At 45.9% G+C, this 27,376-nt stretch overlaps 1 protein-coding gene across 3 annotated transcripts; it reads right to left on the reverse strand.

The window, feature by feature from the left end:
- lrrtm4l1 (leucine rich repeat transmembrane neuronal 4 like 1) lies at window positions 1-27,376 on the reverse strand. Of its 3 annotated transcripts, none has more exons than XR_003749177.1 (3): window positions 21,133-21,216; window positions 17,085-18,786; window positions 1-1,584 (listed from the first exon to the last, which is right to left on the reverse strand). XR_003749177.1 is itself a non-coding variant. In XM_028973062.1 (3 exons), the coding sequence occupies exons 1-3, from the start codon at window positions 27,022-27,024 to the stop codon at window positions 1,519-1,521; spliced, it is 1,704 nt and encodes a 567-aa protein (XP_028828895.1). In that variant the 5' UTR covers window positions 27,025-27,376; the 3' UTR covers window positions 1-1,518. The 3 variants fall into 3 exon arrangements, 2 of the variants coding, with proteins under 2 accessions (XP_028828895.1, XP_028828894.1); XM_028973062.1 differs by lacking the exon at window positions 21,133-21,216 and adding an exon at window positions 27,021-27,376 and having other exon boundaries at window positions 17,153-18,786; XM_028973061.1 differs by having other exon boundaries at window positions 17,153-18,786.

Consider the following 27,376-nt stretch of genomic DNA (forward strand, 5'->3'; position numbering starts at 1 on the left):
AAAAAAAATGTAACAGTATAAAACAATTCTATTCAGAGGTACAGGGAATATCAAACACATAAGTGCCCAAACTGATATCTTTTTTATGTTCATGCTGGACATTTTCCATCCTTAATATGCTCTTGAAAAAAGAAGATATATATTTAGGTGAAAAAGGCCTAACATGATTTTATTTCTGGGCTTTACATTAACACAATGTGAAATTTCATTCAGGGAGTTTAGGCTGATATTCACTTTATAAGATAATCATTTTTCTGGTTGGTGATGCAAACACAGGAGAACCTCTCTTTTACACACACATACGCACACACCCACACGCACACAAACAAACATAGGAGTACTCCTTGAAGTAGCCGTGTCACAAGGATCTCAGGAGCTCCACGCCTATTTATGGTTATCTTCAAGAGCACTTTATGGAGTACCATTACCCAAGTATTAATAGATAATCTTATTCAACGTGCACTTCAGGGTTCTTGTAGTGAGAGCCTTGCATCTCAGAGTACTTCCACTCACCCATCGCCCCTTGACCTGGGAGTCAGGTGGGAACGCCCTTTGGCCAATCGCTGCTGATGTATGAGTCTGGGAGAGATGAACGTAAGAACCCTGGTGTGCAGAGATTGCATCACTGCACCAAGACATTTGCAGTGACTGAAATTAAACAAACCCAAGTTTCCAGATTCGCACACACAAACACACATACAAACTGCTCAAGCTTATATACACACAAAAGCTGATTTTGGCACAAAGTTGAATTAGAAAGCAGAAGTAGACGCTGATGGCATTTTCCTTGATAAAAACTGGCTTTTGTTTTCCTCTGTGATGCCGAGAATCAAAGGGGGCTCTTTACTTTTAAGTCAGGTGTTGGGCAGCAAAGATAACTGGGATACAATACCATCTTGGTAATGAGCAAAGGAGCCGTTGAAAAAAAGTCCTGTTCCTTTCTTTTTGATGATGGAACAGCGTATGTTTTCCTTCTTTTTCAAATGGTCCTCAGCAAAAGGAAACCAGCAGAAATGATCGGAGCTGCGTGTCCTTTGGTGACGTCCATTGCCTTCCAACCTTGCCGGAGCCTCTGACTGCGGCAGAGGCCGTAATTTCCACATGCCGCTGCCGGGGCTCGGTTTTAGCCTCGGCCTTAATTAGGGGCTGTCCACTGATGTCTGGTGAGTGTTGCAGCCAGTAATCGGACCACCGTTTGATCGGTCAATAGCAGGCCGATGTAGTGGAAACCCGTCAGGGCTTCGTTAAGAAGATGGCTTTAAAGTGCGGTGGGGAAGGTGTTCCCAGCGATCGAGCAAAACCAAAAGAATTGAGCATGACGGACAGCGCGTGAGACAGAGAGAGTAAAAAGAATAATGTACAAATGTGTTATTCATGGCTATTCATGTGCGCCATGTCTGTTTTCTCGTGGAAGAGAGGATTGCCAGCACGGGCCGATGCGGTGGCTAATGGGACAGAAGCGGTGCCGGCGTGGCTTCTCAGTCTGCTGATAGTTTAACGGCTGATAAAACAGTTCCTCTAGTGCATCGTGGGTATGTCCCCGAGCCAGGCTCCCGGCAGCGGTCTGGGACACGTGTATTCATTCTGGGGGAACAAACAGAGATGAGCAGATTAACAAGGCACATAACCGCAGGTAATTCACCGCACTGGAGATGATTAGAAGGCAGAGTTAATTAGAGTGCAGGCTAATCTGATAAGGACACAATGGAGCCATAACAATGTAAGCACTGAATGGTGGAGTTTTAAGGAATTCAAGTGACGAGCACATGCACGGATGTATAAAAAGTTTACAACCCACCATTGGGAAACAGCAGCAGATAAATCGTGCACTGACGGAAAAATTAATTTAAGATACGGGTCGGATCAGCAAAACAGTATGAAAAAAGAGATTCATAATCACGATACATTGTGCCTGACAGTAGTGGCATCGAATTCTGTGACTAGAGCCATCGGCCCTCGTTCAGAAAATATGCATGTATGTATCTATTCATTCCTCCATAGTAGACTTGGGATGAGTGTGTCCTCTTGCACTAAGGCTGCCTACTAAGAAGTGCTGGTTTAGGGCACTATTTTCAAACTGGCCGTGATGTGCAGCCATACACACAAAGCCTGGGCTTTAATAGACTGGTTTATGGTCCTTCAGATCAACAAAAAAGGTAGTTAAGATATTAATAGTTTTTCCTTCTGTAATATCCACTATTTTAAAGTGGCAAAAAGGCACAATTACATGAGAAATCCTTTGAAAGCAATATTTTTTTTGCTCATTTATGAATGTTAATGCATTGACTCCCGATGCTTCTCCCAGCTGGAAATGTTCCTTTGCAAATCCCACAGGTCAAAAAGCCTTGTTTGTGTGAGTGCCCTATAGGGACCCATGCATAAGCAGGATGGGAGTTCAGACATAGCAGCGTGCTGCTGTGTGACTCACTCGACAGTGCAGCAGCAAACTTGTGAAAGTGTCATCATCCCTCTCACTCACTATGCCACTAGCTGTGAATGAATCTTACACCCAGTCAAGTAGCAGAAAAAAGGACTTCGAATTGCAGGGTTGTATCTGTCTTTTTTTCATTCTTTGATTGCCTGATGCTCTGTCATTCCAATTTAAACTGCTAATATATGGAAAAATCTATCTAGGTCGTGACTTCAGGTAAATCCTCGTCCTAATAGCAATAATGAACAAACTATTGAACTTGCCAGCCTCAGCAGTTTAACTTTGCTCTGCCGACCTGGATGTGGAATTATAAGGCCACGTATTCAGGGAGTGATGGACACCACTGCAGCGTGATGACATGAACTTCATCTGAACTCGGCCTTGCAACTGGGTCATAATCAAACATCCCACAGTGGTTCACACACTGCTTCGGCTGGGCAGACCCATCAAACATGCATGCAGACCCATTTACATCATGCATATCAATCAAAAGGCTGTTCCGCAAAAAAAAAAAAAAAAATTATGTTGTGCTGATGAAGCCATTGCTTGTCTGGTCTGTATGTTCCTGATGGCGCCATTAATGGTCCTATGTACATGGGGGCAGTGGTGGCTTAGCGGGTAAGGAAACGGGCCAGTAATTGTAAGGTTGCTGGTTTGAAATTGTGTGCACTGTGTGCTGTGCTTGCTTATGTCATCAAAACAATCACTTCACTTTCACTTTCATCAGACGCCCGTATACAGGGCGCTTTAAAAATCTGTAGTATTACTAAGTGGGGTTTGAACCTGTAACTTTGTGGTAGTGTCCTACTAGGACACTACCACCCGTGTACATGGGACCCTTAGTGGCACAATCAGACAGTTCGGCTTTGATAGTTAAGCATATTGACTGTGAGCAGCACACTAAGCACGAGGATGATGAGTTGTGACACGGCGCTCTTGGAAAGGGTGCTGGGTCAACGTACGGCTGCCCGCCAGGAGGGCATGTGGTTTTGGCGCTCATTAAAACAAACACAGCTGTCACAGTCCTCCCTCTCAACCCGCAGCGTATACTGTAGCTAATTGCTCAAGAGTGCAACACGATTAATTTCGCCCTGACTAATGACTAAAAATGGCTACCTAGTAAGTTCTAGCACGGTTTACTTTAGCTAAACAGCCTTCTTTGGCATGATCTTGATGATATTTGTTAAGACATTGGAATGCAATTTCACAAAGATCAGATGATCAAGATAAAGAAGTGAAGTGATTGTCACTTGTGATACACAGCAGCACAGCACACGGTGCACACAGTGAAATTATTGTCCTCTGCATTTAACCCATCACCCTGAGTGAGCAGTGGGCAGCCATGACAGGCGCCCAGGGAGTATTGCTCAGTGGCACCTCAGTGGCGGATCGGGATTCGAACTGGCAACCTTCTGAATATCTTAAACAGATATTTCAGTTTTCATAGAGGCCAATTTGGAGGTATTCAACACATACAATAAATTACAACAATGAAACTCAGTCCTTAACCAATTCTCAGGAGTAACACCAAATGTACACACACAGTTAACAAACCATTATTGGTTTCACAATTTGCCTTACATTGTAAGACAATCAGGGAAGCTTTCAACCATTTTTACCAATACTAGTTTTTTTTTTTTAAACTCTAGAAATAGACAATAAAAATGTACTATAACTTTTGCTATTTATTTTACTTTACTTTTTATTGCTTTTTCTATTTATTTTACTTTACTTTTTATTGCTTTTACTATTTATTGTGTGTGTTAAATTATTTCATGACTATTATTAATCTTTTTTTGGCTTTTAATTTGGTATTATCTTTTATGTAAACAGTTTACTCATTCTTGTGGGAAAAACACATGTTAAGCTGCAGGAGCTGGAAATGTCAGTTGCTTTCACTATCAGCACAGCTATTTGCACGGGAACATGGATGTCACACATTTGTTCCCAAGATGTTACAAGAAAAGTCCTAAATTTCACTCTGTAACTAATGAGATCCATTCCAGTATAGTGTGTCTGTAATTAAATCATAACTGTAGATTCTCATTAGGACGAGATAAACATGAGGTAATTAGTTCACACTGTGTCAGGAGCACTAGCGCTCATCAGGCATATGCCAGCCCTCTCTGTGGGCCTTGACACATTCCCCTGCCCTGGGCTCCAATTATCCCATTGTGTCCCTGGAAGAAAGAAAGAAAGAAAGAAATAAAACAGCGAGCCACCTCTCCCCGGCTCCTCTTCCACAGGACATGATGGTGATAAAAATTGCTGAATGTGGTATTAATACTTCCGTAATGTAACAGTCGCCAGCAGAGTGTGAGATCTCAGACTGTCTGTGAGGAGGCCTTGTGAAATAACTTGCAAGGTGTCTGATGAAGTTTGGATATTAGTGTGTGTGTGTGTGTGTGTGTGTGCTTTTTACATCATGAGTCAACCAGTAATTGCTCTGCAAGCTCTGCAGGAGCCTTGTCCCATGCACATGGATTCAGTGTAAAGTGTATGTGTGTGTGTGTTTGTGTGTGTGTGTGTGTGTGTGTGTGTGTGTGTGTGAAGCTTGAGTAAGCTGATTTTTACAAACTCTGCTTTTAACACGTCACTGTATTCAGCACTGATCAGTAGCTTTGTTATTCTGGCAACACTGGCTCACATGAAAGCATGATGAAATTAATTGTACATTTTTGAATTAGCCACATCTTTGAAGTGACTGAATATATTGATTGGATCTAATTAGATTTTTATTGATATGTTGGCTGTTGCCAATTAGTGCCTCATGTTTAGCTGTAAGTAGCTGCTTATGTGCCTCATGTTATGACAGTAAGTAGCTGCTAAGATGTCTTGTGCGGATCATACAGTATATATTTTAATAAGATGCAATTGGTAATGGAAAAATTGAACTTATTAATTTGGCCTTTATTAAATTAAATGATGGCTTATATAAATATAACTGATCATTTTGGACCACAAGTTGTTTTTTATGAAAGATGTCTATGAAGATTTTGTGCTAGTCCGTTCCTGATTAAAGTTCAGGTCTGGAACTGACATTCCTAACGATTCCTAATGACCTGGAAGTACCTCAACAGTTATCAGTTATTCTACTGATAATGATCTATTTCAGTCTGGCAATCAATTTCATGCTGCATACCCTGACCTCCAACGTACAGGTTAGACAAGATATTATGTCAAGGCCATGGTGCTCTTTGTGTGCATGGTCATGTTTATGCAGTCCACGTATGTGTAAGTGAACATTAAGCAAGATATAAAGATTTTCCTGGGTTTAATCAGCTTCTCTACATTGGTGAATGGTTTACCTCTTACAACACAACAGAAACTGTTATGGACACACGGCCATAATGATGAGGCACAGCTAATCCATGCTGCTAAACCGTGATTGGCTGTTTAATTCGCAGATTTAATGGACAATACAACAAATACATTGCACAAAATGCTGTTTTGTGCAATGTATTCCCAACCGATTACAAAAATAACCTAAAACTGCAAAAGGACAAAACACAAATGAATGCTTAAAATGATGGTATATCTTATGTTTCCCACAAGTGGGAATTTTACATTTTCAAGAGAGAAAGTGGACAGTACAAATAAGAGCAAATGAGTATCTGTACACATAGGCTATAAGTAAGTCGCAGCCTGGGATATGTCCAACAGGGATGACAGCTTAGCCACCATTCTACTGTCATTCACCACCTCCACTGGGGCCAGAGGGCCTCCTAGAACAGAGCCGGCCTCCGGATCAACCTAACGACATGAAGTGTGTTTTGGTAATACAGTATTTTATTTTTTTATGCCCAAATAAATAGTGAATGGAGAGAATATTAATATGAGATCCCTCAGAGCTCATCAGCTAAACAGCTGCAGGGAAAAAACAGACATCTTTAGAAATTTAATAATGGGTCAAGCCGGCTGCTTTCATCTAATTGAAAAGCAATAAAGGTCTGTTTCAGTGCAGGAGCTCTAGAATGTACTTTAAATTCATCTTTATTGAATACTAATGTGATTATTCTTTAAGAGGACGTATTTCTGAAGAAAAAACATTTAACAGTAGTGCCAAGAACATGAAAGCTCAAAGAGAAAAAGAACAAGTGGAGGTTGGGTGGTAGTAGCCTAGTGGTGTAACACACTCGCCTATGAACCAGAAGACCCGGGTTCAAGTCCCACCTACTACCATCGTGTCCCTGAGCAAGGGACACAATTAACGTTGCTGAGTGTCTCCAGGGGGGGACTGTCCCTGTAACTACTGATTGTAAGTCTCTCTGGATAAGGGCGTCTGATAAATGCTGTAAATGTAAATGTAGGTTGAAAACGGGGCGTGACCCTGTTTGAATCTGCCCTTCTTCTGTAGGTTATATGATGGGATCCACGTACTGTGGCAACGTAGAATTCACACTTGTTGCTATGGAAAATGCAGTGCTGTTCGGTTTAATTAAAAAGAGTAACATTATACAGTGCACCCGGAAAGTATTCACAGCGCATCACTTTTTTTCACGTTTTTGACAATGTGAAAAATATTTTCTTTAGGTTTTCACAAATTTATATAAAAATGAAAAAAAAAGAAATCACATAAACATAAGTATTCACAGCTTTTGCTTTTCTACTTTGTTGATGCAATTACAGCCGCAGGTCCTTTTGATTATGATGCCACAAGCTTGCCAAACCTATCCTTGTCCAGTTTTGCCCCTCTGAAGCTCTGTCAGGTTGGATGGGAAGCATCAGGGCACAACCATTTTAAGATCTCCTCAGAGACGTTCAATCGGCTCTGGTGGGGCCATTCGAGGACAATCGCAGAGTTGTCCTGAAGCCTCTCCTTTGATATCTGTGTGCTTAGGGTCATTGTCCTGCTGAAAGATGAACACTCACCCCAGTTTAAGAGCATGTTTCACTGTAGGAATGGTATTGGCCTGGTGATGAGCAGTGCCTGGTTTCCTCCAAACATGACTCCTGGCTTTCACACCAAATAGTGCAATCTTTTATCTCATCAGACCGGAGAATTTTTCTTCTCATGGTCTGAGAGTCCTTCAGGTGCCTTATGGGCTGCCACGTGCCCTTTACTAGAGCGTCTTCTGTCTGGCCGCTCTACCAAGCAGTCCTGATTGGATTGCTGCAGAGATAGTTGTTCTTATAGGAGTTTCTTCTCTGAAGCTCTGACAGAGTGATCACTGGTTTCTTGGTCACCTCCCTGACTAAGGCCCTTCTTCCCGATCACTCGGATGATGGAGGCCACTGTGCTCATTGGGACCTTCAAAGCAGCAGAATTTTTTCTGTATCCTTCCTTTGTGCCTCGAGACAATCCTGTCTCTGAGGTCTACAGACAATTTCTTTGACTTCATGCTTGGTTTGTGCTCTGACATGAACTGTCAGCTGTGGGACCTTATATAGATCGGTGTGTGTCTTTCCAAATCATGTCCAATCAACTGTATAATCCACAGGTGAACTCTAATAAGACTGCAGAAAGATCTCAAGGATGATCAGGGGAAACACGATGCCCCTGACCTTAACTTATGTACATGTGCTTTCTCAGTTTTTTTTTTTTTTAATAAATTTACCAAAATCTTTTCACATTGTCATTATGTAGGCGAAACGCAGGCGAATATACAAATGAATAAATAAATAAACTCCCTTACATTTGCCTGCAAAATGTGCACTGAAAATTGTTCATTTGTGTACTTCCATGCTGACCACAGAGCTACACAATGTGAAACACAATTTTGCCAAGAAGTGTTTAAACCATGATTTTTAACAAACAAATGCATCATTTAACTCATCTATTCAGTCTGAAAGCAAATATTGGGAGACATTATCAGAAGAAAAATATTACCAATAATTTATTTATCAGTCCAGAAAAATGGTCTTGCTTATAGGATTTATTTTCTAGAACAAATAACTGAATGCAAATGTTTTAATAGGTTCTAAATGCCACATAGACTATATTTAGAAGTAAATACTGTATTAAACATTTTAGTTTCTATCTCTCAACTCAACTCAATCGTGCAATTTCACAAGCAGCAGCATACATCTTAAGACATTCTTTTCATATATTTTTCTTACTGAAAAGTAGCACCTTGCTTAGCCGGGGGAAATGCATTCTGTAATGCAGCCACCGTTTCTGGGGGGTCCTCTCCGCTCTCTACAGGGGGCATGAGTATGTAAGAATTGACCTCGGCTCCCACTGCTTTTCTGAGCTGTGAAAGAGGATCAGACGCTTGTTGATGCCTGCTGGAGCTGTGTAAGTGCAGGCCTGCAGAAAAGTTGTTAGCGTCTTTGTCCTGGGCTTCACATGGGTTGGATTTTCTGGCTCAGGTGTTTTGCACTCCTGTGGTTTGGAGTTCATACAGCTGATTCCTATAGTGATGTTTCCTAATAAATGAATACATACCAGACTACTGTAATAACATCACACACAGTTGAACACATATATTGGAATGAAGGATTTTTTTTTTGCTCTGGTAATTTGGTAATTTTTGGTAAAAAATGCAGAACTGGCGGCAGGTAGGGTATCAGGGAACTCCTGGACATCTTCAATGGCACGTGATGGCACTAGAGAGATCTGTGGAGAGAAGGCCTTCTGTTGACACAGAGATTGTGCGATCCATCCTCTGACTGTGTTATGAGCCTGTGTTCTGCTGGATTGGGTTCTGTTTGGACATCGTTCAAGGCCACTCTGTTTTTTTTTGCTGTTACGAGAAAAGCATATCACTATTTCCTGCAGAGCCCTCCTGCCTTTTCAGTGATGCCTTCCAAAGCGTTGTCTAAATAAAACACTTCAAAATTGCTATTTTGCTTCTGCTTCTACCACCTACAGCTTAACATCACAAAAACAAAGGAGCTGATGGTGGATTTTAGGAAGCAGCCTCCTCCACCCACCCCTGGTACCATCAGTGGGATTGATGTTGATTTACAAGAACCAAGGATTTCACACACACTGTTAAAAGCTGGTCCTATTCTGGGTGCCGGACTTGAGAGCCTGGTGGATGTCAGAGGGGAGGATGCTGAGGAGACACCTCCACATCATAGGCAGCCCCTCCCGGCCCATGCAAGTCGTTGCCTAGATGCAGGACTTTCTACCTGTGACATGCTACATACGCATACTACATACTACAGGTTGGGCCATTTATATGGATACACCTTAATAAAATGGGAATGGTTGGTGACATTGAGCACATTTTATAAGTGGTCAGAAACTTGTAAATAACTCATAAAAGAATAAAGTTATGTTAAAACCAAGCACACCCTTGTTTTTCTTGTGAAATTACCAATAAATTTGATGTGTCACATGACCCTCTTCCTATTGAAAAAACACAAGATGGATCCAAGCTGACCGACTTCAAAATGGCCACTATGGTCACCACCCATCTTGAAAAGTTTGCCCCCTCACATATACTAATGTGCCACAAACAGGACGTTAATGTCACCAAATATTCCCATTTTATTAAGGTGTATCCATATAAATGGCCCACCCTGTACAATCTATCACTATATCACCTTTTCTCAACATTGCCAGTCCAATTTAATAAAACACATGTTTGTATGTTTTTCAACCCCAATTCAAATTTTGTTGGGACATTGTGTAAAGCATAAATAATAACAATAATCTGCAAATCCTTTATTCAACTGAATACTTTACAAAGACAAGATCTAATGTTAACTTTATTGTTTTTTGCAAATTTTGATGCCTGCAACACATTCCAAAAAAGCTGGGAAAGTTGAGGAATGCTAAAAAAGACACCTGACAAGAACATTCCACTGGTGAACCGGTTCATTGGAAATATGAGCCTGTCAGGATCGGTATAAAAGGAGCATCCTCAAATGGCTCAGTTGTTCACAAGCAAGGACGGACCGCGACAACTGAGTGACAAATAGTCCAGCAGTTTAAGAACAAAGTTTCTCAATGTACAATTGAAGGGAAAACCAATATTGGATGCCCGTGACCTTCGTTCCCTCAAGCGGCAGTGCATTAAAAACCGACATCATTCCATGAAGGAAATTACCACGTGGGCACAGGAATACTTCAGAAGACCATTGTCAGATAACACAGTTCATCGCTACATCTACAAGTGCAAGTTAAAAATCTACCATGCAGAGCGAAAGCCATTTATCAACAGCACCCAGAAACGCCGCCGGCTTCTCTCGGCCCAAGCTCATCTGAGATGAAGTGTGCCGTGGTCTGACGAGTCCACATTTCGAATTGTCTTTGGAAATCATGGATGTTGTGTCCTCCGGACCAAAGAGGAAAAGGGACATTTGAGGAAAAGTGCCCGTGGCATCTATGAAGGCACCATTAATACTGAAAGGTACTTGCAACATATACTGCCATCCATGCAGATCAGCGTGTACCTTTGGGTCTACCATTGGAGGTTTAAACTAAACTACTACTATTTGTGTATTTATTGAATCACTTACTCAGGTAAAAGGAGTCTGGCTAATTCGGCATTCCTGCATCAAGGGCAGTCACGGCCTAGCGGTTAAGGTAGCGGCCCCGTAATCAGAAGGTTGCCGATCCGCCAAGGTGCCACAGAGGTGCCACTGAGCAAAGCACTGTCCCCACACACTGCTTCCCGGGCGCCCGTCATGGCTGCCCACTGCTCACCAAGGGTGAGGGTTAAATACAGAGGACACATTTCACTGTGTCCACCATGTGCTGTGCTCCTGTGTATCACATGTGACAATCACTTCACTTTACACAACAAAATGTGTCCTCTGCTTCTAACCCATCACCCTTGGTGAGCCAGCCTGTGTCATTAGGGGTGGAGACTTAAAAGCAGTCCCTACTTATTCCTTTGTAATACTATAAGCAGAAAAATGCATGCTGAAGCTGGTAGAAGAGGCCGGCCAACTGCAGAACAGAGCCAGCTTGTGTACCGCTTGAGAATGCATCCTCCGTACGGGCAATTTGCAGCCGTGTGCCCAGAGGCCAGGATTAAAAACTACGCCAATCACGACAGTTATTTCTACTCCCTTATGAAAACCACACTTTAATAATTCAAACAATCGCAGCTGAAGCCTCTGAGAGCTAAAGTGAAAAGAAATGGTGCAAAATTGGGAAATTATTATACGGTCGCTGCGGCAAAATAAAAAGAGGGCTATGTGGGTGGCTTCCTCGGGCGTCCTGCATATTTCTGTGAAACACAAGGTAATAATAAAGATCAACCAAGGCGGTGCTGCAGAAAGGAGAAAGTTTCTGCTGAATAAAGGTCTCACCCATCTATTAATTATATCATTATTGAAGTGTTGCGGTTACGAGGGTAATTAAGCAGTAATATGCAACAGAGAGGACGCTGTAGTGTAATAAATAGATGAAGCAAATAACAAAATCCTTGGTAGTAGCATCTGTGTAGCTACTCTTTACGTTAATGACACCCAGAACACGAAACCTTTTCTAAGCAGGGTATGAAATGTCATTAGCCTGATGATTGTTGTACATGCTACTTCCTCGTTCTGGATGATTCTAACCCGCGCAGGTCACAGACATAAAATAATTTTTTTTAATTTATGTTTATTTCTTGATTTATTTATGTATGCATCCTTAAACCAGCGAGCACAGTTCAGCGTAAAGCACTGTGCTGAGAATAGTGCCCGATATAGTAAAGCCTATATTAGTCGTACACTTGTACCATAGTGTACAGGTTAGGTGATATTTTATGGCTGTTGGAACAATCACGACTTGGACAACATTGGTGAGAATCTTCAGTTCAGCAACTGTTGCTGTCGAGATGTTTAATGCAGGTCTGTGGTCTATCTAAATATCTCAAACCAGACTCTTTTCCTACTAATTTTATTTGCCGGCTAATGTCACTCTTGATCAGGGCATTACAAACCTTGGTCCTCTGCACTGAAAGGAAATGTCAAAATTCTAAGTGTCGCTCGAGCGCCCGTGTGTCCAAGTTCTCCCACGCGGACAAAGCTTGGAGATGTGGGCGGCTGAGAGGACGCAGGAAAAGAAGTTTCTGTGGGTGCCGGCGGCACCTCAGGTGGCAGGCTGAGAAGCCCGGTATTAGGCTGTCTTCAAAGACACACAACGCACGAAATCAGCGATGAGGGGTGGCAATTACTGCGGTAACGAATGCAGGGCGGGGATACGGTGCGTTTTACAGTTGATTACATAACCGAGCAAATAAAAAATAACGTACAAATATATCGCGTGGGTGCAGATTAAATCTGGCGCCATGAAACGTCTCGGCAGAGACGTGCCTGCTGAAAATGTGCTCGTTTGGGATTGTGGCTGGAAAGCTAGAAATAAAAATCAGCATAATTCCAGTATTTATTTATTTTTAATGGTGGGACATTAAACATTAATTTGAGCGCTCCTGCCCGTCCCATTCCGGCATTTTCACCTGTCAGGCCATTTGATCGAGCGACCTTGTGAATGAACAAGTACAGGGTAGAGATTTATGGAAAAGAGCACAAGAGATCTGATCAAATAAGGGAAGTGCCTCGACCCACGAAGACACGTTTGTGATGCCGCGCGTTTTCTGGCACACTGCTGCAGTTCAGAAGCTAAATATACCACCTCACACCATCCTCAAATCTAACTTCACATCAGGCATTCCTCATGCTTACTTGGCCTGTGGTGTTGGGCGGGGGGGTTCGGGGGGTGGAGACGGCCGTTAATCATCAGCTCCAGCAGACCGGCGAGCCCCCGCGCCTCATCCCTCCCAACACGGACCCCCAGGAGACTTTTCTGCTTTCGCCGGGGCCGCGCTTCAACGTGCTACACCTGACTTATCGCGGAAGGGGTAATTAAGGAATTTATCTGCGGAAAATCTGATGATGTTCACATTAAAAAAATCGCTCCGAAGAGCAGGCCTTGCAAAAGTAGAGATTTAAGTAGAAGAAAAAGAGAGACATACTAAACTAAAGCCATTGGATATTCATTAAGGGCTCACTGTGGCATGGCTACATTTGAGACATTAATGATTTAATGCATCCTTTGAGCTGATGGAGAGGCACGTACATGAAGTTGATGCATGCTCGAGACGTGCTGCGGCGCATGGAGACAAAGAATCTGTCCCTGTCGTGATTTTCTTCTCTATTATCTGATTGTTTGTCCAAAAAAACAGTTTAATGAGACTGTATTTGTGTCGTTTGTGTCCACACCTTCACAGTTGTTCGAGTGCAGCTTTGAGAGCCAGATACATACCCAGATGCAGCAAAAGCCAATTCCAATTTCTCAGTAGGAAAGGGAGGCAAATGTCATCCTCATCAGTGATATCTTTTGACTTTTGACATGATCCCTCGATATGTGCTGTTTTACATCCAGAATTAGTCTCCTCACCAACTATGTTGACGTGACTGTTCCTCTCCTCCATGCAACTCCACAGATATAATTCTTCATTGAAAAGTGGCTGTGAACATCCCTTTAGATCATCCCTGAGATCCTGCTCAGATAGAGGTGGCGGTCCAGGAATTAAGTGGCTTTTTTAATTGTCACCCTCTAGACTGTCAGGCTGAAAATGAAATGTCTCTCACGCGTAGCTTTTTGATTTTGCAAAGTGTCCCCTGAACGGATTTGACAAAAGCTGACCAGATGCTAGTCAAACGAAAAAATAAACTCTCTGAGTGCCGATCTGGGAAAGCGCAGGTTTATTACACAAGGGATGGGATAAATTGGGCTGAAATGAATGTTCTTCTGCTCGGTCTAAAGCGGTGATATTGCAGCCATTTTATGTCGGAGTGCAGCCGGACAAGCTCCACTGATGCAGCTTTATAGCAGATAAATGAGGGGTGTAACAGGCTGTGATTAAAAGGTATACTGCAAATAGACTGTCATGGTAAGTCCTTATAAAAACGTTACGAAATATATATCCCTATAAATCACACACAAGTTGTCCTCCATAAAAGTTTAATTATGAAATAATATATGAACCCTGTTTTGGAATGAAAGTTATTGTATCTGGATAAGGACTGCTAATAAGGGGGAAATATCTCTGTTGAGACCCTAAAGAGCCTTCAATTCCTACAGTGCTTAATTATGGCTCAAAATAGAGTAGCGATATGTCCCACAACGTCCCACGACAATGAAAGCCACAGAAACCCAACAACTTTCATCACCTTAAACAGAACCAGCACTGGCTGCTCCATCTCTAAACGCCGCTTGAGCTGTGAGAAACTTGAAGACGTCTCATATGCCATGTCAAGGCTTCCTTCAATGAACGAGAGAAAAAAACATCGTATTCTAGACCATCAGGATTGCTTCATTACATTTCAGGTAATATAATCCATTTGAGGATTGCATTTGAGAATCTCCCGGGATTAGGGGCACGTTCCCTGCCATCAGGAGGAGTTCAGGAACTCTGAGCAATTTAGCCTGAAGCCAATAGGCGCCTCGTGATTATTCTTTTAGTTATTTTAATGACATTCCAGTGAACTGTGAACTTCACAGCTCCATGTTGGGTTAATGTTTTTGGTCGAGCTGTTAGCAACACCACTAAAAATATAAAACCTGATGCGTTTCCAACTTTGAATCTTCCCCTTGGCAGTTGAATGCTTTCAGTAAGCAATGAATGATCTCATTCTGCGTGAGTATTAGATTGAATCAGACAATTGTAATTTTCCGGTGGACTTTCACTTCCTGTGATCTTTACCTCTCTCTAAGGACTGACTTAAATGAACAGATTACCTTTCTTCTTTCTTCCTTCTTCCACTCTTAAAATACATATTCCCTTATAGCAAAAATAATCCCTTTCGGCTGTGTGCACCAGGGGCCCGATTCTCCCATGCGCGTAGCTTACGTGGGTTCTGCCCTTGGCATAAGCGTGTGGTTTGTGATTCTTGATGGTAGATTTGTCCTTGCATGAAAATGTGGGTGTCTCTGAAGTAAATACAATTTAGACTGCAGTTGTCATTTCCGCCCTTGACTCCTGCATTTTCCAGCAGTCCAGCACAATGGAACACCATGCTGATTTTTTGCTCAGGTAACGTCAGTAGGCAGAACAACACCAAAATACCAGTCTTCTTTATACAAGTTTATAGCTGATATATTCCTGATAGACATGTTGCATTATTTCGGTAACTGGCCGCGCACAAATAAGCCCTTAAGAACGATTCTGGATGAGGAAATGCTGGTGAGACAGGCTGATATTACTTTATTTAACTTGATTAACTTGAGCTGGCGGGGACACAGCCATCATGGGAGCGATGGAATTTGAACTATGTCCTTCTGTTCCTCAGTTACTCGCCAGGCTAGGAGACATGGACGGTTGTTGACCAACTAGCTAGGTTGGCTTGCATAAGCCAGTTTACTATTGTTCCTTAACGTCTGGTCCTTCCAGAACAAGGGTATCCTTGTTGAGCTACTGGTCATGACTTTTTCCATCTACACTAGACTGGATTTGTTTCCACCTGCCAGCCCTGTGCTGCTGGTCAGGTTAAAGGTCTGGTGATACACCACAGCGAATCAATGAATGGAACGGGACCAGATGTATATACATTGATAAGGACTGTAGAGGTAGAGAATGTGCTTTAAGACATCAAAAGCAACAGGCTTCGAAATTACTGTGATTTTCAGTCAGAATCTTGAGGGTCAGTGGTGGCCTGGCAGTTGGGGAAGTGGTGGCCTAGCGGTTAAGGAAGCGGCCCCGTAATCAGAAGGTTGCCGGTTCAAATCCCGTTCCGCCAAGGTGCCACTGAGGTGCCACTGAGCAAAAGCACCGTCCCCCCACTCTGCTCCCCGGGCGCCTGTCATGGCTGCCCACTGTTCACTCAGGGTGATGGGTTAAATGCAGAGGACAAATTTCACTGTGTGCACCAAGTGCTGTGCTGCTGTGTAGCACATGTGACAATCACTTCACTTTAGACTTTACTTTAGACCACTAATCAGAAGGTTGCCGGTTCGAATCCCGAGCCGCCAAGGTGGCATTGAGCAAAGCACCGTCCTCACACACTGCTCCCCGGGCGCCTGTCATGGCTGCCCACTGCTCACTAAGGGCGATTGGTTAAAAATTGGTGTGCTGTGCTGCAGTGTATCACAATGACAATCACTTCACTTTCACTTTTCCTGGCAAAAAAGATGAGTGTTCTGTAATTTTGTTGCATTGGCGCTTAATTGTCTGCCAATTAAAAAAGACACAAACCCAGATAAAGAGAAACAGGACAACTACAATGTGAAGAACGCTGAACGAGCTAAATGAACCAGTAATGGCATGTCACACAAAAGAGAGAGCGCATAAGTCTTTTTAACGTTGCATATTATACAGGAGCGGTGCTGTTTAATGGTTTAAGGTGTCACAGATCAATATCCCATTAGACTGCACTGTGATTGTAATTATGGATCATTTCCATTTTTTGTCTTCTTCTACTTTGGCGCAGACTAAGAGTCGACTGATAAGGCACAAAACCAAATTAAACCACAATTTAAAACCAAGGACTTCTCAGAAGATTGCAAGTCACTTGCCGCTTTAACATGGCGGTGCAGGTTTCATGCAGAGATGTGCAGTCAAGCCATAAAACAAGGTTCAGGTACATTTTAAATCAGGCTCTTGAACCAGGGATAGGAACCATTGACTCCTGATTCTCAGTTTGGTTTGAAATAAACGTCAATTGAAAGTGTGTATGTAATGAGTGTATAATTTACGTCGATTAATAACGTCAAGGGTTCTTAGCCCAGTTCTAGAGCTGTGAAAGACATGCCCGATGGAAGATTTACCTCTGTCTCCTGAGCGGTCTCATTTGATTTGTTTAGTTTTTTAGGCGGCTTTTCGAGGGGTGTCATACCTCACATTCCCTGGAGCCAGATATGGTGCAGGTGCAGGCACCCGTCCCATTGGCCAGCACGTCCATAGCCTCCGGAGCCGCGGCAGGGTTGTAGCTCATGTAATACTCCTGCAACTGGGAGCTGAGGTTCTGCTCCGGCTCCGGGCTCTTTTTTCGCCGCTTGCGACCCACAGACGACCGCTGCTGAAGCAGCCTGGCTGCCCCCGGGTAACGCTTCCAGGAGACGTACAACAGGGTTAAGATCAGTGACATGGAGAAGAAGAGAGCAACGCTCCCCACCACCACTTTGTGGAAAGAGATGTGCTCAGGCTCTGGGGCAGGGGTCACTGTGAGCCTGGGGGAGGAAGGAGTTGTCCTAGGTGGGGAGCCTCTGCGGTCAGTCTCAGAGAGACTTGGGGGACTTGGTCGAGGTAGCGGCCGTGGCCTAGGTGGCGGGATTGGCGTCTGTGGAGCGGGTGGAGGGAGAGGCGAGGGCGGCCTGGTGTAAATTGTGGTTGGTTCAGGGGTGGGTTCAAGAGTCGGCTCTGGAGTTTCAGGATACGTGGTGCTCTCATACTCTTCAAAATCCTCACAGTCTACATAGTTCCTTGTGGCATCCAGAACCTTCTCTCCCTGAAGATGCTTGGGGGTGCTGCAGATTATGCTGGTGTCTTTATTACCCCTAAAGTTTCTCAGCCAAGCCACCAGGGGACAAATCCCAGGCCCGCAGTCCCACGTATTCCCAGCCAAACTAATGGCAGTCAAAGAGATCCACGAAGACACGGCCTCCTGGGACACGTTGGTCAGTTTGTTGGACTCCAGGTTGAGCACCTGCAGATTAGGTAGGCATTGGAAAATGACCGGATCCAGGGCCTGAATCTCATTCCCAGAGAGGTCCAGTTTCTGCAAAGTGTGCCAGGTCCAGGGAAGGCCCTGGTTGACGGCACGGATGCGGTTCCACTGCAGGTAGAGCGAGCGGAGGTTGGTGAGGCGCGGGAAGAGAAAAAAGTTGATCCGAGAAAACTGGTTATGTTCCAGGTGTAGCTCCATTAGTCGGGACAGGCCGAGGAACATGGTGCGCGTGAGGACACGCAGCCGGTTGTAGCCCAGGTCTAGAAACTCCAAGCTCCTGCATTCCAGAAAGGCACGTAGTGGGATGCCCGTGAGCCCATTGGAGCGCAGGTGCAGGTTCTGGAGCTTGCGTAGGCCATGGAACTGTCCCGACTGCAGGGCTTGCAGCTTGTTGAAGGACAGGTCAAGGCTGCGGAGGTTGGGCACGCCGTGGAATGTCGCGTTGTGGAGCTGTGAGATTTGATTGGAGCTGAGGATGAGTTCCTTGAGCCTGCGGACCCCCTGAAAGGCACGGCTGTCCACAAATGCGACCTGATTGTGGTCCAGGTAGAGCCAGAGGAGCTGGTTCAGGTGGGCAAACTGGTAGGGGAGCAGTGTGTGCAGGCTGTTGTAGCGCAGCGAGAGGCCCTGGCAGCCCACCGAGATGTTCTCTGGTACCTCCTGGAAGGCAGCAGACTCACAGTGGACTATCTTACCCTCGCAGCGGCAGCTGAAAGGGCAGGTCCTCTCCCCCAAGCAGGGGTGGAGGAGAGTGCAGGCCTGGAGGAAGAGGCACAGTAGCTGACTCTTCCAGAGAATGGAACCTACAAAGGAGCAGAGTAAAGAGAACTGTGTCAGTGAGTGAACAGCCATTATTTACGCTTGTAAATTGCATCTTAGTTCAGACGACGCGAAATCGCGACCAAAACACTTCATACTGCACAACTGCAGTTATTTGCACAATGATCAGTTCCAACTAAATGTGCAAAAATAAATAACAAATTACTATCAGTCAAAGCATGCATTGGAACACGGTTTGTCCTCACTCCCTGTCATACCAGGTTCTGAAAGTGAAGTGATTGTCACTTGTGATACACAGCAGCATGGTGCACACAGTGAAATTTGTCCTCTGCATTCAACCCATCAACCCATTCAACCTTGGTGAGCAGTGGGCGGCCATGACAGTGGGCGCCCGGGGAGCAGTGTGGAGTCAGTGCTCTGCTCAGTGCCACCTTGGCGGTTCGGGATTCGATCCGGCAACCTTCTGATTACGGGGCCGCTTCCTTAACCGCTAGGCCACCACTGCCCCTAACAGGATTATCTGTCAGAAGTGGGATGTGCTCTCATTGGCTGTAGCCTGTTAGTGATGCAATATTTAGCATGCTACATAACCCTTCTTCAAACTAAATATGCTTTCAGTTTCTTTGACGCACCTTTACTATACTATACTATACTATACTATATTATGAGCCATTATTGCAAACATAGTTTGAACTAAATGACCCTCTTAATTGGATGACCAGGCAAAAACTGAAATATTTACATGTCATTGATCACCCAATGCATGTGCCATGGCTAATGCAGCTTTTATTGTGCCTTTTGGAGTTTGGCTATGGCTAATGGCCATAGAAATATGATCTAGGAACTTAATTATCCCTTAAAGCAAGTTATTTAGTTTAATCTGTGGCCAAAACCTGCAACTCTGCAAGTGTGTACTATAAAAACACTGAAAACAATTACATAAATGTCCTTGTTACACGACTGTAAGTAACAAAGAGGCAGCCTTTGCTTTAATGCCTGAGTAATGATAGCGACTTGACTTTCTCTTCTGCAGCCTGGAAGAAAGTGATGGAGGAAGATTCGATAAAAAGCTACTTTCAAGGTGTAGACAGTGCACAGGCCTGGCAGACGGCACCAGCAGACTAGTTCAGAGGAAGTGCACCATTGCATTTCCTTCAAATTACCCCCAGCCGGCCAGCCTCCCACCACGGCTTATTAATAAAGCCTTTCCATAAGCTGTCCCCGATTGTAATCAAATCAACATGACAAGATGACCTCCTCCTCAGCTCCGTCCAGGAGATTCCCTTCCAGGCGGATGGATTGCCATCCGGCCTCTGTCCCTGCCGCCGGCAGGATGCCACCTCCAATTAGAGGGGAACGTATAGGAATGGGGCTTTCAGCGGCATGCAGGCTGTTTATGACGAATGATTCCTGCAGACCCCTGGTACCCCCTCGGGTGCGGCGACCCAGTCTCTTAGCTGAAGAACCTGTTCCCTCCAAGACGAAGGTGTTAGTCAAAAAGACAGTCGCAGCAGCTGTCAAGTCTGAGCCCATGCTGTCAGAGTCACCGTGCAAAATGTCACCGAACAAACATAAGTCTGTTGAGTCTCATGCAAACTCCTCGTCGCTGCCTAGGCAACAACTCGCTATTTCACGATGAATGCATGTATCTATCCTAATTACATTTCTTATGGACTTTTTTTTTTTTTTTCATTATATTAGTGATTTAATTCCCTGTTACGGTGCAAGCAGTGCCTTCACAATATCAATTTCCTGTTCCAACAAAACACGGTTATTATTTAACATGGATATTATTTATATGCGGTGCCTTCAAAATCAATGAATTGTGCCAGCACCACATCTTCAACTGAAATATTCAGTCCATTGGGTTGAACAAATCAATGGTTTGAATCAGTCCACCACATTCTGATGCATTTAGCAATTGAACATTCATATTTACATTTTACGGCATTTACCAGACGCCCTTATCCAGAGCGACTTACAATCAGTAGTTACAGGGACAGTCCCCCCTGGAGACACTCAGGGTTAAGCGTCTTGCTCAATGGTAGTAAGTGGGGTTTGTGAATGCGTGGTCTTCATGCTCATGTCTTCCCCACTAGGCTTCTACCATGTTATGTCTAGTGATGTTTTTTGTCAATGAAATTTTATCTCCTCTGGTTTAAACACATTATTATATCACTTACATTTACATTTACAGCATTTACCAGACGCCCTTATCCAGAGCGACTTACAGTCAGTAGTTACAGGGACAGTCCCCCCCGGAGCAACTCAGGTTTAAGTGTCTTGCTCAGGGACACAATGGTAGTAAGTGGGATTTGAACCTGCGTCTTCTGGTTCATAGGCGAGTGTGTTACCTACTGGGCTACTACCATGTTTCTGTTTCCTGTAGCTCCCATCCGGTCGCACAGATTCCGTCACTTTTTCAGTATGCAATCGCGGCATTAAGTAGAGTTCAAGATACTTGTTTAGCAGATGGTTGGGAGAAAATGACAAAGCGATCTTTGGATCTGAAAACACAGTGGAAAAGAAATCAGAATGTGTGGTCGCAAAAAACATGGAATAAAAAGGGGTCTTTTGTGTCTGGAGTGGCTCTAGAGCATTCTTGAGTCAAAAGTAATAGTAATATAATAACAAGATAACCTTGTTTTAATTATGAAATGGGTTTGACTAAAAGAAAATGTTTTTGACTAGACAAAAACTAAAATTATGACGCCAAAAACAACTACATTTGTGACCTTAATTTTCCGCAACATGCATAATTTTCTGGTATGAGGGCCGTACTTTCCTGACATGATGTTCAATTTCTCATCAACCACTCGTCTATCTATCTATTTCTGATCTGTTCTAGAGCAAACTCTACAGCCCACAGAGATGAAGGTAGTTCCATCGTTTTGGGTAAATAACATGGGGACCTCTGGACCGAGACCTGCTCCCAGGTCCGACTCTCCAGCGGCCTCCAAATGATTTCGAAATCAAGGGGGGAATCGAGTGTGCCTTTACAATTCACAGAGTCATCAGCTTTGTCTAAACTGTAATGAGTGTCTCTCTGTGAAGTCGGCGCGCTTGCACCCATTTACGGATTGGAGTCCGTCCGTCCATCCGTCCGTCCGTCCGTCCGTCCCCGTGAAGCTGTGGGAGCTGCAGAGTCTCCGTTCTCAGTGCCGCAGCCGCGGAGCTCAGAGCCTAATGAGAGCACGTCGGCTCCCGTCTAGATCTCTGTGTGAACGCGTGGCCTTAAAGGCCATTAAAAGGCTCGTTTGCGGCGCTCTCCTGGGGCTCTACAAAAGCACAAGGCAGGAAAATGTGTCCCCGTGCCGCGGATTGATCGTCCAATCATTATCTCCGTCCTCCGCCATTTTCAGCTGTCACCGCACTGGGGTGACTGCAGTGTCACGTTGCCCCATCGGACCGGGTGGCGTGGCGGGGGAATGCGGATGGATCCGGAGAGTGAAGGTAGAATTTAAATGAAGTCCCCTCGCCTGTCTCCACGTTACGACGCGCGAGCCTCCACGTTGCAGCCTCTTCGCGGCCTAAACACGCGGCCCCCGCGCCCCCCTGCACGCGCGTTTCGTAACCAGAAAAAGTTCAACGGTTGCTTCAGAACCGGTGATCGATGCCGAGCCATCTGCATGTGGCGCCAGCAGAGATCCGGACCGCTTCCACCGAGTCAAAACGTCACCGGAGAATAACGCTCCGCCTCTGGCCGCAGGAACAGCGCCGATCCGGTCGCGTCACCGCGCCATTCGCACGAGGACGAGAGAGAGAGAAGCAGTAAAACCACGCCGGCGTTCTGTGGCACAACAGATCGTCACCACCCGACGGCAGCTCGGCGGAGAGTTATCGACTGGGCTTCGCTTTTCCTACGTCTAAAAGCCGATCATTTTAAAACCCCCCTGAAGAGCGGGCCGCCTTCGGAAGCCGCGGACGATTCTGGCGGCCCCGGCACAGTCGCATCTGAATGCTCTGGAGGCCGTTACCCAGAGTGCCTGGTGAGCGCTTGCGACAATGGAGGCTGTGGCAGCATCCAGGCTGGATGCTACCGAGAAGCTTCAGTTCGATCCTGACCTTCTAAATGGATCGAAGCGGACAGGTCAGCAACCCGTCCAGCGTAAAAAAGAAAGGAAACTACAGAAGCAGCGTTATCTTTTTCAGTATCTGTTATTGAAAAGTTGCAAAATGATGACTGCACAACGTTCATATACAGAACAGTTTACGTTGGTAGATTCTCACCGAAGGCATCAGAACTATGAATGAACACATGTGGAGTTATGTACTTAACAAAAAGTGGAGACCTGACCTCCACAGTCACCGGACCTGAACCCAATCCAGATGGTTTGGGGTGAACTCCTTCAAGACTGTTGGAAAAGCATTTCAGGTGACGACCTCTTGAAGCTCATCGAGAGAATGCCAAGAGTGTGCAAAGCAGTAATCAGAGCAAAGAAACTAGAATATAAAACATGTTTTCACTTATTTCACCTTTTTTTGTTAAGTACATAACTCCACATGTGTTCATTCATAGTTTTGATGCCTTCAGTGAGAATCTACCAACGTAAATGGTCATGAAAATAAAGAAAACACATTGAATGAGAAGGTGCTTCCAAACTTTTTGCCTGCATGGCCAACCTGTCAAGCGCACATGGGCTCTGAACCCACTCCAGTGGAGAGATTCGCTTCTTCCATTCGAAATTCTGTCTTTAAGAGTGATGGTGGAAAACACTCTCACCCTGACTCATGGTAATGGTCATGCTTCTTCCAGGCCAGACTCTCTCAAATGTTTTCCATTAATCTTTCTCACACCGTTCCGTGTCAATAGCCAAAGTGCCTTTATTTCTCTAAGAAGGGATGGAAGAAGTGAAGTAGGGGTTAAAAACCGCACGGCCTGTTGCAGCCACGCGCCGCAAACCTGATGCAAATGAAGACATTAATAATCCATCAAGCAACGCAAGTTTCGTTAATGAGCGCGATGGAAATCATTTTCAGTCATTAAGCCGCTCGGTTTGAAAAAAAAAACCAAAACAAACAACTCCGAACGCGACAAGGACAAAAAAGAGAAGTTTGGCACAAACGCGGCCCTACAAAACGAAGCGCGTCTCTGTGTCCAGTCGAGTGGAAGCGTCCCGTCCCGGTCCCAAGCGATGGGACTTCTGATTGACGGTGATGCCGTTTAAGGCCCGGGGAGGATCTGGATTGGAACCGGCGACCTTCTGATTGGGGGGTGGGTCACCACCGCTTTGTGGGGCGGTGAGGGTGGGGGGAGTGAAGCATTTCATGTCTCCTCTTTTACGACACGTGTGACGTGCAGGCCATCGGCGCGGCCGTAAAAAAGGAGATGGACATTTAGCGGGTTTACTCAGGAGGTAAAGAGCGCGTATTAAAAAAAAAAAGGAGATAAATTAAAAGCCGGGCCGCGTGAGGATATTACCAGTGCGGCAGAACCTCCGTCGCCGTCTACGGATTAATTGGCCGCGCTGAAATGCACTACGCGCACCCTTGAAACCCATTATTTTACACCCATTAATTAATTTTTTTCAAAAAATGAACAGCGCGGTGGCACCAACTCGTGACGGGGACTGACTGGGGATGACAGGACCCTACGGACGGACCCGGGAGGAAACGGACGGTGGGGGGGGGGTCTTGTTGGATATGTTACTGTACGGCCACCGTGCTCCTTCTTCAAGGGACGTGGGCAGAGTGGGCTGCCCACACAGTCCCCGCCGGGAGAAGGGGCGGCTGGGGAGCGGGATTGTAACGGAATATTAAATTAAGAGGGGGGGGGGAGAAAAAAAAACTTAATTACAAAATATAAAGGGCGGGGCTGACGTGGACCGTGCGGAGATAAGTGCGCTCCGGAGTGCTGCTGTAACGGGCGCAGTGATAATGATGTGCCGTGAATGGCGGATCGGTGATGATGACATTTTTTAAAAAATAAATTAGAATTACTTTTTTTTTTTAATAAATTAGTTTGATAAGCTTGGCTGAATTGATAATCGCGGGGATTACATTTACATTTACATTTACATTTACATTTACGGCATTTACCAGACGCCCTTATCCAGAGCGACTTACAATCAGTAGTGACAGGGACAGTCCCCCCCTGGAGACACTCAGGGTTAAGTGTCTTGCTCGGGGACACGATGGTAGTAAGTGGGATTTGAACCTGGGATGAAGTCAAGTCTAAACTGTTATGGTGCTCCAGGACCATGGACCTACTGTACTGTACGTCTGCAGCGTCTGGGGACTCTAGGTTCCACACGAGTGGACCACATGATATCACGTGACCTCAGCCCTGCATCCATGCGTCCCTCTGGCACGTGACTCAATGCAATTAACGAGAACTGGACTAAGTTCATTTTAGTGGTGCCAGAGAGCACTATTTGTAGATGCATCTGCAGAATAGCTTTTAAAAGCCCCATTTGACATATTCATCAGCATTGATTTGGCAGCTACAGGGCGCTACAGAGCACAGCGGAGAGCTCCTTTAGACAAAATACAACACACAAAAAAAATTAGAAACTAGAAATTAGGCTACTAACCAAAGGCCTCCCTAATTGGTGCCACATCACCAACCATCGAAAATGTCACCAATAAAAAGAACAGGGGGCCGGTCCTGACCCCCACAAGCAGCGACCTCAAACGTAAGCAGCAGTTATTACAGACCACTGGTCTCTGATATGGAGTGGAGAGGGGGGTGGGGGGGGGGGGGGGGACTGGCTGCGTAAAATCACACACCTTTTCGCCACGAGCCAACAAAACACCAACGCCGCCACCGATCGGCAGGTGTGCAGAAGACAACTGGTGTGGCACCGACCAGATAATCTGTTTGAGCGGCTGGCAGTGAGACAGTGAGAAGCGTGGAAATCGTCACGGGGGACATCTGGGACGGTGCCGATGGCTCGTTTGCGATCGAAGCGGGTTATTGGGAGTGTCCAGTTGTACCAGGTCCCTGGAAGGAGTCCCGTTGTCTGAAGTGATTGTACTCTACAGGACAGCGAGGAATTCGATTTGCAGCGCGGGCGAAAGCGGCGGGGCTTGTGGCGCGCTCGCCAGATGCGCCGCGTGGCCCCACGGTCCCACCAAACTTGTGACCTGTGACCGCCCACCTGGTCTGCTGCCGGCGACCGGGCGGGGTCGCCTGAAGTGAGCCTCGCCGCGGGCCTTGACAGCTCCATTTAACCTTGGACAGGAAACCATTTGGCCATTTCACACCGCCCCTGCCGAGTGTCACGGTCACGTCGCCATGGGTCCCCCCCCGCCCATCACAGTTCACGTGGCTTTCTGGGGAGGCTAGCAGCGAAACGGGGCAGCTACAGGGGTGGATGGGACGTGTCAGAGGAGGGGTACAGGAGTTGATGGGACATGTCAGATGGGGGGTACAGAGGTGTATGGGACGTGTCAGAGTGGGGGTACAGGGGTGTATGGGACGTGTCAGATGGGGGGTACAGGGGTGGATGGGACGTGTCGAGAGGGGGGGTACAGGGGTGGATGGGACGTGTCAGATGGGGGGTACAGGGGTGGATGGGACGTGTCAGAGTGGGGGTACAGGGGTGTATGGGACGTGTCAGATGGGGGGTACAGGGGTGGATGGGACGTGTCGAGAGGGGGGGGTACAGGGGTGGATGGGACGTCGAGAGGGGGGGTACAGGGGTGGATGGGACGTATTGGGGGGGTACAGGGGTGGATGGGACGTGTCGAGAGGGGGGTTACAGGGGTGGATGGGACGTGTTGGGGGGTACAGGGGTGGATGGGACATGTCAGAGGGGGGGTACAGGGGTGGATAGGACGTGTCGGGGGGCAGGGTACAGGGGTGGATGGGACGTGTCAGAGGGGGGGGTACAGGGGTGGATGGGACATGTCAGATGGGGGGTACAGGGGTGGATGGGACATGTCAGATGGGGGGTACAGGGGTGGATGGGACATGTCAGAGGGGGGGGGTACAGGGGTGGATGGGACATGTCAGATGGGGGGGTACAGGGGTGGATGGGACGTGTCAGAGGGGGGGGGTACAGGGGTGGATGGGACGTGTCAGATGGGGGGTACAGGGGTGGATGGGACATGTCAGATGGGGGGTACAGGGGTGGATGGGACGTGTTAGAGGGGGGGGGGGTACAGGGGTGCAGCCAAATTCTCCCAGGAAACGCCATGTCTTGTGTTATATATACTTTGACTGATGATCTCTGTTTAGATTATGTGTGAAGATGTTGGGAAAAGCCCCACCACGAATCCAGGTTCTGGTGATGCTGGAATGGATGAAACTCACCCATATCAGAGCGCCCGCGGTCCCGCGTGTCCAGATCCTCTCTCTGCTCTCCACCCACCGGACTCCGGCTTTATCCGCGCTGCTGGAACGGGAACTTCATGGTCGCCCCCGTGGTGCCGCCGCCGCCGCCGCGGCGATCGTGGGCTGCGGACGGTCCTGCAGGCGCGACGGTGAAACCGGCGAAGATGGAGACGGAAAAAAACAACACTTTCCGAGCACGCTGGAACATGCAAAAAAACCCCAAAATTTAAATGAAAAAAAGAGTAAGAATAAAAAAAAGAGACGACGATGGACGAGATGGTATAACAGTGAAATATCAGTTTGAGGTCAGTCACAGACAGAAGCGCGAACTGAAA

Source organism: Denticeps clupeoides, chromosome 3, assembly GCF_900700375.1.
Source record: "Denticeps clupeoides chromosome 3, fDenClu1.1, whole genome shotgun sequence".
In the NCBI taxonomy this organism is placed as follows: Eukaryota; Metazoa; Chordata; class Actinopteri; order Clupeiformes; family Denticipitidae; genus Denticeps; species Denticeps clupeoides.

Excerpts from the sequence above, each read along its gene's own strand:
- lrrtm4l1 (XM_028973061.1), bottom strand. The coding sequence starts at position 21,205 with ATGCCGCGATTGCATACTGAAAAAGTGACGGAATCTGTGCGACCGGAT. Across the intron at positions 18,787-21,132 it reads CTACAGGAAACAGAAACATG|GTTCCATTCTCTGGAAGAGT; the intron begins GTAGTAGCCCAG and ends GCTCCTTTGTAG. Across the intron at positions 1,585-17,152 it reads CTGGCTCCAGGGAATGTGAG|AATGAATACACGTGTCCCAG; the intron begins GTATGACACCCC and ends TTGTTCCCCCAG.